The sequence below is a fragment of the Rhamphochromis sp. 'chilingali' genome (assembly GCF_963969265.1).
Source record: "Rhamphochromis sp. 'chilingali' genome assembly, chromosome: 13".
NCBI classification, from domain to species: Eukaryota; Metazoa; Chordata; class Actinopteri; order Cichliformes; family Cichlidae; genus Rhamphochromis; species Rhamphochromis sp. 'chilingali'.
Genome location: NC_137940.1, coordinates 20,912,469 through 20,926,539, shown reverse-complemented (window position 1 = coordinate 20,926,539; position 14,071 = coordinate 20,912,469). Strand labels below are relative to the sequence as shown.

Genomic DNA, 14,071 nt, shown 5'->3' with positions numbered 1-14,071 from the left:
AGTGAGCATTTTACTTTCTAATATTAAAGCTTTGATTACAGCTCTTAGTGTGTCAGTTAACCACACTAATGCCCACGTGCTGCAGTTTGAACATTTAGATTACATTACTACGTTGCACTTTTTCTTTAACGTGATGGTGCAGAAGTATTGCTCAAAAGGGAGCAGCATTAACCTGAATAGGGGAAAAACAGTGACACACACAGTGTAGATGGTACATTAACTGAGTTTAAGTAGTGCGCTTAAAGAAAACCAAACAGGCTTTTGCTTCTCATACGACTGCTTATTATGTCTAAAATTAATAAGCTGATGTGATAATCTAAAGAGGCCATGATTGGCCAGGTCACAGTGCAGGATGAAAACCAAACCAAATATTTGTCAGTTTAAATCATTTTAAAGATATAATGAAGGGAGAAGCAAAACTACAGACCACCACAGCCCCACCTGTGTGAACTGAATGAAACTTTTGTCCATCTCAAATCACCACATGCACTCTGCCTGATCATCAAGCATACTCCTGCAAAGGCTCGGGTTTGAGTCCAACCCGTCACCCTTTTCTGTGTGTCTCCCCGCTTCTCCTTGCTTTCCTGTCTCTCCTGACTTTCACTATCCAATAAAGCCAAAAAATATTATTAAACACAAAAATTAAAATTTCAGCAGATTGTCCTCTTCGAATAAAACGAAATTCCAGATGGTACCCAAAAATATAACTCTGAAAATAATTTTGTTAAATATTTTCATATTTTTCATTTCCAGGACCTGTGAGTTGCAGTTACAGTACCATCGTGAAAATCCAGCTTTCTTTTTGTATTACTGTAAAATTCAACAACACACCATTCAGAAATTGTTACTGGTTGTCTTTTGCAATGTAAAGTTTCTTTGTTAGTGTGTGATTTTTTTTTAAATTTAAAATTTTCAGACCATTTGAAATATATCTGGTCCACATTAAAGATCCTGATTTATTTTGATGTTAAGAAAGACCGGTGCAAACTTCAGGCTTTTATCTTTAATAGTCTTTGACATATTCATGTTCAAATGTTGACTCATATTTCAGTGCGTGGTAGTGGGCCGATGGACTATTTTTCAAAAAAGTGTATCTTAAAAACTATTTGATATATGAAGCTAAAACTTCTCAGCACTCAATATATATGTTCAAACTTTGGACCTTCAGATTGGAGTTGGCACGATGTGCGGTTGGAATGACCCATGGACTAAATGTTTTGCTCAGTTAAAACACAGGTGCTGAATTTGCAACAGCAGTCAGTAGCATTTAGTGCTCATCTACTAAACATTGAACCCCATCGGACCTAAACTTTGCAGTTACGTCTCCAACATGAACTCAGGTAGTAGCACATTATTTAGCTTGACTACTGTTGCTTAGAGGAGATGATGCAGCTGTAGCTATAACTGAAGTAGCTAAATCCATACACAAATTAAATATTATGATTCATGAGTCTGCAGCACTCATGCACATGAGTATTAACAGGTGAGTTAAGAGTCAGGCTGGATTTGTCTGGTCTAATCCTGCCTACCTTATCCCATCTTACTTTCAAAGACCACTTCCAGAGCCTTTCACGGGCTCATTTATTTACAGAAAAGATGACCACCATGCTGCAGGCTGTTTGAAATACTTTGCTGTCTTAGATGCGCTGGGAAAGTCTGTCTGAACTTCTTGGGATCTCCACTAAGATTTGAAATAACTTTCTAGCTTCTTCGCTTTGCAGAGTGAAAAAGGGCAAATGCTTTGAAATGAGGCGAGTTATACGAGATCACCCACTGAAAAAGAAAAAACACAGAAAAGCAGTGTGGTGTTTTATAGCACTCTAAATTTCAGGTATACTCAATAGATATCTGTGGTTGTCCTGGTCCCGCCCCTAAAGATCTAATCAGTAGCTGTAACTGTAACAGATTAACAAATCAAGTATTCGCACTGATGCGTGTGCATACTTCAGGTCCTGACTGTTTCAGGTGTGTGACGTCAGGCGTATTGCTCTACTTGTTATCTCAGTAAGTATAAAAACCAAAAATCTATGTCGGATAACTGTGATCATTTGTTCTCTGTGCTCTGGTGGGATATACTTGAAATATGAAGCCATATTAATGTATACAAATACAACATACAGGGAAAAAAGATTTTAAGCAAAGTCAGCAAACTTTACCTGAATTAAGCTAAAACATTTTCCCCCTGTACTGTGCACATGCGCTGCAACGTGATTGGCTAATATGTCTCCGGTTTCAGTTGTTGATTGGTTCTTTTGGGACAGGTTTAGGACTCACAGACTTGAGGACTGTTTCAGTGCAACACGCAGGGGTGTAGCAAGTCAAGTCTCTACCTCATTTTACACCTTTTGCATTGACCCACTGGAGAAAGCAACAAGACCGCCATCATTCCCGCCTCCCGACTGAACAACGGAGATTAATTAAATAAAATGTTTTGCTTTCAACTTCATCTTTTATAGATTTTGATGATAAACTGTTTTATGTGTAATTAATGGATGTTAGACATAATTCTCTTAACTCACATCGACTGTGTGTGTGTGTGTGTGCACATGTGTGAGACAATGTAAATTCTCTGATGGTTACCATAGCGATCCAGCAGGTTGTTCTAATGATATTTGATGCCCCGCAGACAATCAGGCTTTTCCCAATAGACTCCAATGTAATTGGTCCCAATAGGGGAGAAAATGAATTCAATTTAACTTTATTATTAGAATTCAGAATTTTTTTTTTTTTAGAAAAGTTGAGAAGAAAGCTGTCAGAAAACCCTCAATGAGTCATAAATCACGAGAGACCAAATTAGATCCTGACAGTGTGAGGAGAGCAGCTGGAGTCGAGCCTATTCAGAAATTAATTAACAATAGAAACCTGTAAACTTGAGAGAATGTAATTGATACTGTCTTGCAGTAGATGTACTTAGAATTTACTTGCCCCCCACCCTCAGGACACTGATTTCAGGATCATTTTGAGTATGTTACTGAATCAGTGGTTCTCTAGAAAATAGTTTACTTACTTCATTTCAGTTTCCTTAATATGCCCTGCAAGTTCTTCAACAAATTTTTCTCCTTTCATCCAGTAGATGATGGGCTTTCTGTTTTCTCCACTGTAGCCAAAAAATGCCTTGCAGTCCAGACTGAGAGGCATACCTGCAACACACAGCACAGCAATGTTAGACGCCACACGGTGCCACACGGAGGATGAATTTGCACTGTTTTGCAGCTGAATCTTTAAACCAGCTGCAGTCCAGGCTGAAGGTAAAACACACATTAAAGATGACACCACACTGAAAGTTGAGCACAGAAGGAGTCATTAAACAAATCTGGCACATTTTGGTTTATATCCTTTCTCATTTCTCCAAAGAGGTGTCCGGATGATAGGGAGCCACAGGGAGCCAGTGCAGAAAACTACTCGAGGTGTGTAGCTGGGTGCCTGCAGGGTCCCTTTGAAATGAGAACCTGAAATAATTGCTGCCTCCTCCTGGTGACAGTAATATCACTTTAAAGAGAAGTGTGCAAACACATTTCTGAAATCATGAGAGGAAACAAAATCACACTAGGTAAAATACTGCTGTGTATCATAAGCTGCAGCACTGCCAACCTTTCACCTGAGCAAATGAGTCTGTGGCAACAGGTGGCATACACAGGAAATGTAGTGTTAGTGAGGCAAACACGTGTCAGCACCAGTGGATTTCTTTTTATCTTACATGGTAAATATATGATTTTCCTAAGGATCTACAAATCTACTTCATAAGATCCTCCTGTACGGTCCCCTTGATTTTGCTAGCCCCAAAATATGAATGCAGGGTCCAAGACCTGGACCTTCAAGTGCTTATTTCCTGAAGTCAAAGGAAAAGCTGTGTGCTTAGTTTGTGGAGAGCAGATTGGTATGTTTAAGGGTTAAAATTTGAATCATCATTATGAAACTAAACAGAGAGAGAAATACGAGAAACTGACTGATGCAAAGTGGGATTGGACATCAGAACCTTTGCTAGCAAAGCTGCAAAAGCAATGAGGACTGTTTTCAAGCTTTACAAATTCAGGGATGATTTTCCTCCAAATCACAAAAACTGTGAAATTTTCTGTGATAGTGAGTAAGAAAGAATGTCGATGGACTCCTAATATGACCTGAGAAAAAAGAAGAATGTGCTTGAACTGTAAAACAGTCACTTTTCAAATGAATCTGGAGCTTTTGTTGAAAAGCAAAGTGAACAGTTTTCTTTTTCTCAGCAGCTCTGGAGGAGAGCGATGTGACACAGACCACTACATACCTGGCAGCTCTGTACTCAATGAAAGGGGCTATTACAAGAAGTTATTTGTTTATAGAGCTAACTGCATGCTTGGACAAGTTTTCTGACAAACTTGAACAGTTCACTGGATTTCAAGTGACTCAATTTGACTCTCAGACACAATTGTGTTTGTTTATGTAATTACTGTAAAAAACAACAACTATTGTTTATATTCACATTATGTGGCAGCACACCTCTTAACCGGCACTAGAAGGCATGAGCACATCACCCCTGTCCTCGCTAACTTATCCCATCAAATATCGCATTGATTGATCGCATTGATAACTTCATCATTTCAGGTTTATAGCGCCATGATATTAAAGTTTAAATTAGCCGCACATTTACTGACAGAACAGAAAATATTTCGAGCCGATTCATATTCACTAATATGCCGCTTGTGGCAGATGGCCCCCCCTCCCTGAGCCTCTGGTTTTCCTGTTAAAAGCGTGTTTTTCCGTCCCACTTTCACAGAGGGCTTGCTCAGAGGAGGCTGTCTGATTGTTGGGGTTTTCTCTGTATTGTATGATTTTTACATTCCAGTGTAAAGTGCCTTGAGGTGATGGTGATTTGGAGCTATATAAATAAAACCGAATTGTGACTGAAGTGCAAATTTTCAGCTTTAATTCAAGGGGTTTAACAAAAGTATTTCATTAAATTCAGTTGCATAGTGTACTTGCAGCTTAATTAGTTTGAGCCATGAAGCTTTGATTCTGCAGAGCTCCATATTCAACAGATGTGTACCTTTAATGTATTACTGCTGGAAGAATCAATCAGCAATACTATGAAATCACATGTAAATACACATCTATGGGCAGACAGTATCCACACACACTCATGTAAGACCTTGAAACCCCCATCACTCTATGATTACAGCTATCAGTGGTGATGATGGAGTATTAATGAGCATTCTAATGAGCGCTACCTCGTTAGGCAGTCAATTAGCAGATAATTATGATAGACCTTGGTATTATCATAATGATAGCTCTGTCAGCACAGTCATGAACCAACAGTGAATGTTAACATTCGGTGTATGTCTGTGTGTTTGTTGTCAGTTTTGACTTAAAGTTAACACTTAAGGTGTTGTTTTTTCATGCGTGGGAAAAGCAGCTTCTTCCTTTCAAGCTTTGGGGGGTAATTATCTTTTTCAGAAGAAATTCAAAACATTTAGAGCAGCAAAAGTAAAAATCTTCACAAACTGGTTACAGGTTGAATAAACATGAGGTTTCCTTCAGTTGGTCAATGCCAAAACGCAACTGTTTTCATATGGAAATGTCTTTATGTTTGGTGTCACTGCGCTGCTTATTTTGATTGATGGAAAAGGACGAGGAGGCTTTGACTTCTGCCAGTCTCGAAATTAGAATTTCTAACAAACTCAGAGAAAAAGTGCCCACTGAAGCCTCACATGTCTTGTGTGTGTGTGTGTGTGTGTTGGTGGGCTTGCGTGGGATTTTTCTTTTTTTTTACCTTTGAGCCTAGTCAGACATCATCCTGCAGTACAGGCGTATAAATACACACACACTTTAAAAATCACTTAAAAAAGAAAAAAAAAATCTGGCTTGGAGTGAAATTAGTTTAGCTTGATTGTGTGTGTGTGTGTGTGTGTGTGTGTGTGTGTGTGTGTGTGTGTTTGTGCGAGTAAGTAGGTGTGTGTATTTGAGCTCTGCAGTAATTGATTAGCACCCCGAGGGTGTGTTTGTGTTCTCAGCATGCTATGGTGATTAAAATCATCAACTTTGTTTGCACTTGTGTGGCGTGAGGGTGTGTGTCAGTGTGGGCGAGTGACTTTGTGTGTGCGTATCTCTCCAGTAAATAGAAACGCAGCCTGCATTTAATACAGCTGAGTCGAGTCATCGTTCCTATTTGTGGCTGTAGCGGCAGGATATTTGTGAGAAGCTGAGGAAAAATGAGGGCTGGTGCTGTATTGTTGTCATTAATAAGAAAGACTGACAGGAATTTTCTCAAGTTGGTGCATCACTGTTTCACACTGCTCCTCTGTGTGATCACAACTATGTTCTGTTTTCTTTGGTGTGACAAACAGAGGAAGGACTCACTCTCCCCGATCACAAGTGAGTTTGCAAACAGAAGTCATGTGACCACAAAGTCAAATTCAATCTGATTCCACCTCTTTGTATCGTTATTGTAGCCCGACAGCCTTGTCTGTACTCCTCAGTGTAGCGTCGCTGGCATTTAGAGATGCACATAAAGAAGCAGCTGAATATGAGAATCGGTCCAGTCTTTGCTTTGTCCTTGGTTTAGTTTTTTAAATTCATTTTTTATCCAAGCAAAAGGAGCTGCTGGTATCAGACATTGACATCTGTTTCCTTCGGCCCATCTTGTGCGTTTTGAGGTCCTTTCCTGTCAAAGGCTCGTGCTGCATTCTAACAGTGAAAAGTTCTCATTGCTGTTCATTTATTACACTGGGTTTATTCATTTCAGATACATCTAAAGAAATGAACAAATCAATTTAATCTTGAACTGAAGGAAACCACTCTGAATTTGAAGGTTGTGGGAATGCACTTAGCATCCTCATCAGGATAGCGTCTGTGTGTGAAGTAAGCAGCACTGTAAACTGCTATCGAAGTGCAGGTTAATGAGTGTCCACAGTAAACTGTAGGCAACACAGAGAACTTTCACAAACTCAGAGGTGTTAATGCAAAACCTGGATTTTGTCCTGGGGGTTCACGCAGTGAGCAGTGCCGTTGTCCTTTGCAGTTTAGAGCACTTTGTTGCCTTTCACAGTTTCAGTTTCAGCTCCACATAATTTTGTTTTAGATCACTAAAACTACCAAAGCAGACAAATGTTTCTAGCAACACAAGCCATTAAAAATTTGCAAACAAGATGTGTAACTGTTGAACCTTAGTGTACAACCTGTGTGGACAAATTTGTATCCCAACCTCCTTGCAACTAGTAAACATCAACGGTTCCTCCATGATTGCATTGATTTATTTTTCTGTCCGAGACCCATTGCAAGTAGTTGACCAATCGCTGACGGACCTCTTTCAAAGGCAGATGCACAAGTTGCTTGGTGGGAGGCAATCTGCCTGCAAACACTTGCACTGTGACTCAGACTGATTGCAGTTACTCTCAGCCAGATTGGTGAGAGTTTGCAAATAATTACCAACTAATTTATGAATGCTGACAGATTGCTAACACATTGTAATCAATGAAAGTCAGGTTGCACCAATCAGGACAACTCATCTGCTTTGTGTCAATATGCAACAAACGGCTCGACTCAGGTGGTTGTCAACTGGTTGTATTCTAGTTACATCGAGTGGACGAACTTTCAGTTTCAAATCTATGAGATTCTCGCTGAACTCTGAAAGTAAGAAGTTAATGTGAATCTCTGTGCATGTAAATGGCAACAGATTTGTTAATCACTAACCGACAAAAGACTGAATCTGTTTTGTTGCCGTTTTATTGCCTCCTCGATGCACCAAAGCTGTTCCGAAGACGGCAAGTGACTGCAGATTGGCTTTGCCAAAACATTAAACAGGCCGTCCACACTTAAACCCCTCAGTGTGGATGATGACAATCTGTCTTTAAAAAGAAAGAATTTTGCATTTACTCAGGATATCTTTGTCTAAAACCAGGTAGCAGTGGTGATGTAGTGATATAACCCCAAAGGAGGTTTGCATCTCCTGCGGGAATTGAACTAGCGGGCTTTGGCTTGTCAAGTAAATGAGCTACACATAGGCACATAGTGGCATGCAATATTACATTTAATATGAATCTTACTGTTACCGAAATATTTGGTGGATGTACAAATCAGCTCTTGTTTGTTTTAAGTTGACATTTAAAATCGGTCTCAAATGAACAGCAGAGTCACTGAACACCCGCCGGTTCTGAATTATGTCATTTGTTTTGACAGCAATATCCCAAATTCCAGGATGAACTGAACTGCGATGCCAGCAATATTTCATATAGATGAAAAGTGAGGAAAAGGGACACGATAAGATGGGAAATTCATATAAATCTGGTGTCTGTCTTACTCACTTCCTGTAAATCTTATAGCTGGTATTCACATCATTAGTCTGTTTCACTTGTCACTCTTTGGGGTTCCCTGTTCTTTGCTTTTCACATTTTATCACTAAAATAGATCCTCGCTCAAATCTCCTCGCCTCCCAGCCTTTTCCCTCTGTGCGTCAAGATGTTTTTGTCGTCATGCTGTCCCTCGTCTGTCTTTTCATTTGCTTGCTCTCCCTCTTTCCTTTTATAGAAATCTTTCACCTGCAGTGTGCTTTCTATGTGCGGACAAATGCATATTTTATTATGCAAATCCAGGTGATTTTATGCACCTTACACGAGAACTGTTGTAAAGAGTACGACAGGCAGAATAATCAAAGTACTTCTGAAACAGTATATGTCAATGAGATTATTTTTCTGGACAGCATACCAAACGTGTGTGTGTGTGTGTGTGTGTGTGTGTGTGTGTGTGTGTGTGTGTGTGTGTGTGTGTCTAAAGGAAATGACAAAAGAGCAGAAAACATTCAGGTAAAGGATTGTAGGAGAGAAGTAGGACAACTCTTAACGAGGGAAATGAATCATTGAAAACTACCTTCACACACACACACACACACACACACACACACACACACACACACACACACACACACACACACACACACACACACACTGAGAGAACCCTCCATCACTTGACTTGACAAGTATGGTTAAAAAAAGAAAAAAAAAATCACTTAACAGACCCAGAATTACTTTGACTGTCATATATTTTTATATTCCCCCATCATCTGCGATTCACCCTTTTTATTAAACCTTGGCCTACTTAACACCGAGATTAATGTTAAATACATATTATTGGATTGAATTGTCCCTTCTCCCCTGGATATTTATGGTTGTCAGGGGAAACCTGGCTGTGTTTCAGAGCAGATACTTAAGTTTCAATTAAGTCATTCCACTGAATTACTGGATGGTTTTTATCCAATGATTGATTCAACTGTTTCTACTCTGGCAGGTTTCTAAGAGTGAAGACAGACCGAATGATTCAATAAAATTATATTGGACCAATACGAGTTCTGGTGGATATGAAGGACCGAACAGAACTCTGTGGGAGAACTGTGAAGCTCCTGTGAGCCAGTAAATAAAACCAACTTAGAACAGCAACTGTTCATATCTGTTTAAAAACCCTATTGCTATTGCTCTCTCCCTATTGAGGCTTTCAAAAAACTGCCTGGATTTGATCTGTTGTACCCTTGTGTCATCCTGTGTCACATAGCTAGCTTATTTGACCTCTGGGCTGTAAGGGGGTGCAATAATCTTCCCTTAGTTTCCTCAGTAGGTTAGAACAATCTTAAGGTGGCACATTTATTTGAGGAGTAAATACGCACAGTCCAGTTTGGCTTTTAGTTATTTTGACTGTGTTTAGACAGGTTGCGGTCATAGACTGTATCTAAAAGATGGAGGTGGCCTCTCAGTTTGTAAAGTGAAGTGCACACACAGGTGTCTTTGATATCATTGACTTTACTGTGTGATTACAGCCTCAGTCACTAATTTTCATGTCATATTGAATACGACATGACGATATTGACGATATTGTACTATTTATATGTCAGCTTGAAATATGGAGAGCCATTATATCTTATTCCAGGTAGACAGTAAACATATTCCTCTGCTTCTCTGTGCGCCCTCTGCATGCTGCCTTTTTAGGACCCAGCAGATGTTGGAGCAAAGACCCTATCCACTTCTGACAGCTAGCCACAGTTAGACAAGGCTTGCATAAGCACATTGTTTAATTCTGGCAGCAGCATGCTTCAGTGACACTGATTTAACCAACGCACTGATCCTTTCCACATAAATCTTGCCTCTGTGCTAGAGAGTTAAAAAAAAAATCTGCAAGAACTGCACACGGCTGGAAAAACACTCATACTCTTAACAAGTCCAGACAGCTCCTCTGGAGCCAGATTGTACTCTGGCCTTAATTTAGGAGCACCAATTGTCAAATATTGCTAAAAACTCTTGTCACATACCACTGGCTCTCATCGTAGAGGTCTGGACCTTCAGGGGCTTGCTAAATAGCCTGGATTTGTGAAGCAGTGAAAAGACTCCAGTGACAGGAAGAACATAAATACTGGATTTACAAATAGTGTACTTGTATATTTGATGGGCACGTTGCATAATCTATAGGGATTATGCACTGTGGCTAAGAGGTTAATTATCATGTCTATTCCCAGGTTAGGGGCCCTGATAACACGCAGCATAAAATTAAATTATCTGTCTAAAGGAAAGAAGGGAAGTGCTGAAGGGAATGCAGTTAGGTGCATGGATGAATCGCGGCAGCTGAACCTTGGTGATAATATGTTCCAGAGCACAAGTCATTATTATAAGTTTATATATACTTTATGTTTCTCTTAACAGTTTATGGTACACTTAATGGTCTTGACATTACATGGGTACACCCGTGACTTTATATTCCAAGACACTTGCTCAGATTTTATGCACTTTGTTCAGAAAGGGGAGCTCTTTGTGCACACAGCCCTGCCGATGACTCAATATTCTCAAAGCAAAAGCTAATACGGGAACTTTCTAAATGCTCCGAGCAGAATAGACCTAACAAGCAGAAAAAGATGAACATGATGAAATTCTTTCCAAAACAAAAGTCTTGTATATATGTATTTTAGCGCAGACTAAGATCAGCCTCACATCACACATGTCGCACGTTCTCGAGTAAAAGAGAAAGTCATCCAGAACTGAAACATAGACTTCCCATCTGCTTGTCACTGCGTGTTTCTGTCTCCCTCTTAGACGCGCGCACACACACTTTCTGAGGAATGATCCATCTCAGTCCATCTGTTCATTTAAAAGCACACACAGTGTAAGACCTTAAGGTGATTTTGAAATGCTGTGGGTGTGTGTACGTGTGTCTGTGTGTAGACCAGGTATGGGGTGTGTGGGGGTTGTCTTGGTAACAGCTGAGTTTCGGGTCTTGGGCTCCAAGGGAACGCAGCTGCACATGGCAACACAGATGGTGCCTCAGACACAGGCGCGCGCACACACACACACACACACACACACACACACACACACACACACACACACACACACACACACACACACACACACAAGCTGAATGCTCACATACAGAAATGCATGTTCACACACTTAGGCCAAGCGCACATACACACACAAACACACGCAAACACACACACACAGCCACGTGTAAGTAAGTGGGCAGCTCAGCTGTAACCTGGGAGGCTGTTCATGCTTTCATTTCTTCTATTTCCAGACATCCTGCCTCTAACAAATTATTCCATTTTAATTTTCAATCCTTTCTATTTTTAGGGAGGCTCTACACCGCACCGACTCTCCTCAGAAATGCCATCCTTTGTGCCAGATACATTTTTAGGGGAAAGTCACTGTTGTTTGTTGCCAAGTGGTCAATGCTGTAATTTCTCTATTTCTTTTATTATATGCTGCATTTCCTTCTCCCTAACTTGAATTTCTATAAGTGTTTTCAGCTGTGTTTTGTGATGGCTAGTGTTTTGACCAATGCATTAAACCATATATTTTAGATATAAGTTTTAACAGCCACCATTTTCTGAAATTTGATGTTTGAGAATAATGTATTTTGTCATAAATTCAGTTTATTTTGAAAACCTCAACAGGATCTTCAGCTTTATTGTGAAAGGAATATGTGGAAAATAAACAAGTGGATGGCGGAGCCACACGCTGGGTTTACTGTCGTTGTTGCTAACGACAAAAAACAGTTGCTTGTCCGACTGTAGTGTGGTTATATTAAATATATTAGATAAAGAGAGAACTAAGAAATTAATATAGCCACTACGGTGACCATCAACACGATGAAAAAAATATTGCCATAAACAGTTTATTTTACGACACCACGAAACAAACGACAGCGTAATATGACCCAATAGACGTTTTAATATCGTCATCCGATATAAATCGTTGTATCAAACAGCCCTATGTCTGTGCACTGGAGCAGGAGCTCTGTTTCGATTAGCTTAACAGTGGGAGCAGCTATGGTTGCTACAGCTATTGCTCGTCCAAAGTTAAAATACATTTCTGTCCATATCTTTAAACTCTGCACAAAATAGAATTTAAAATGAGTGTTTGTTGTTTTAGAATAGTTTGAGCTATCTGTATTTCCCAGTGCTTCCAGTCTTTTTGCTAAGCTAATTCACACTAAGCTAATCAACTCAACTCTTTCAGCAATCTGGTCCTTCTCCTTTGACTTCTGGGATCAAAAAGACATTTTTTACCCAGAGAGCTAGCTTACTGGATATGTTCTCTTTTTCAGAACATTCTCTCTAAACCCCAGAGAAGGTTGTGTGGGAAAAGTTTCTGAATACTCAAGACAGGCCGGCCTAGCACCAACAACCATGCAGCATACAAAGCCACTAAAATCACCTTTCTTGACAGTTCTGGCTCACTCTTTGAACTTCAGACTGTCGTCAAGACCATGTCTACATGGCTAAATGCACTTAGTTGCTGCCAATGTGACTGGCTAATTAGACATTTGCATTAATGAGCTGACCACTTGAACTCTACAAGTTCTACAGTAACATTTTTCTAGCATCCCTGAACTTGAATAGTTACAATTTTATTGATTCTAAATTACAATAAAAGAAAAGAGACAGGAGTAAAATGCTATAATATGCAACGGTGTCGTTTTTAGATGTAAAATTTATGTTTAATTAACACATTAACATAGTATCTTCAACAGATGGTGTTAGAGTGCAGAAGCCAAGCTAATTTAGTTTTGATCAACCATACAGTTTTAGAACCCATAAACGAGGTTCCATCACTAACCATGATGAGGTGGTTCTGATGGAATTTGAGCCTATTAAACCCCTTTTATGTACTGAAATACTCATGCACATGTATACACACTCACACAGACAGTTTAATAAGGTAGCTGGCAATTCAAAAACAAATGGTTTATTTTTAAATTATCATTGCAATTAAACATTTTTAATACTGATGGAAAATCAGAGAAAGTTGGATAAAAAAAAGAAAATGAATCGAAAAGTTCAAAAGTTAATGAAAGTATTGCCAGTAATTTCACAGAAGTCCATTTTTAACATGTTTCCAGTGATATGGAACTGTTTGAAAGCCTCCTGCAAATTTTCAATATAATTTGACATTACACTCCTTCGAGAGAAACTGCATATTATTTGATAAATATGAGATGGGGAATCATTCCTTGAAATGCAAAGGCCCAATTTCCTGTCTAACAGGAAATGAAGCTGCCACAAGTTGGAAAGAGTCATATTTGATTATTGTGAATAAACTAAATATTTCTTCATATCTGACTTTATCACTCTTCCTTCATCGTCCTCTTCGTCTCGATTCATCCCCACAAACAAACACTCCCAGTCACACAGTGATACCACGTGAGGTGATTCCCATGAAAATAATAACTCTCCCAGGAAAGTAATAAAGGGAAATCCAGCCTCCTTCTCTGTCCATATTTGGCCATTTTCTGACAGCTCTAATTAACCAAGTCCTTAATGCATCTATACCTGACACTTGATTAGCTGGGGGGCTGGCCTCGTTAAGAACGGTTTTAAATTAACAGATGAAATTAGATTGGAGATTACATCAGATATGCTTGACAAGGTTAATTAAATGACCAGCCACAAGGGGAGTGTGTTAAATCCAACATCTCCAACAGATTTAGAACTGATATAGTTTGGTTCCTGATTCTAAATTACAGCAAAATACAAAAAGTTAAGACACTGTCAAATATAAATAAAACAGCTATGCAGATTAATGATACCTTAGGACTGGAAAAGTTAATGCAAACAGCAAATGGT

The 14,071-nt window shown here is 39.4% G+C and overlaps 1 protein-coding gene across 1 annotated transcript in view; it reads right to left on the bottom strand.

The window, feature by feature from the left end:
• The window catches only part of il1rapl2 (interleukin 1 receptor accessory protein-like 2), a 520,306-nt gene that overhangs the window by 45,179 nt on the left and 461,056 nt on the right, over positions 1-14,071 (bottom strand). The window contains exon 8 of the mRNA XM_080901026.1: positions 3,008-3,140. Within this exon, the coding sequence (XP_080757152.1) occupies positions 3,008-3,140 (133 nt within the window). The remainder of the gene's footprint in view (positions 1-3,007; positions 3,141-14,071) is intronic.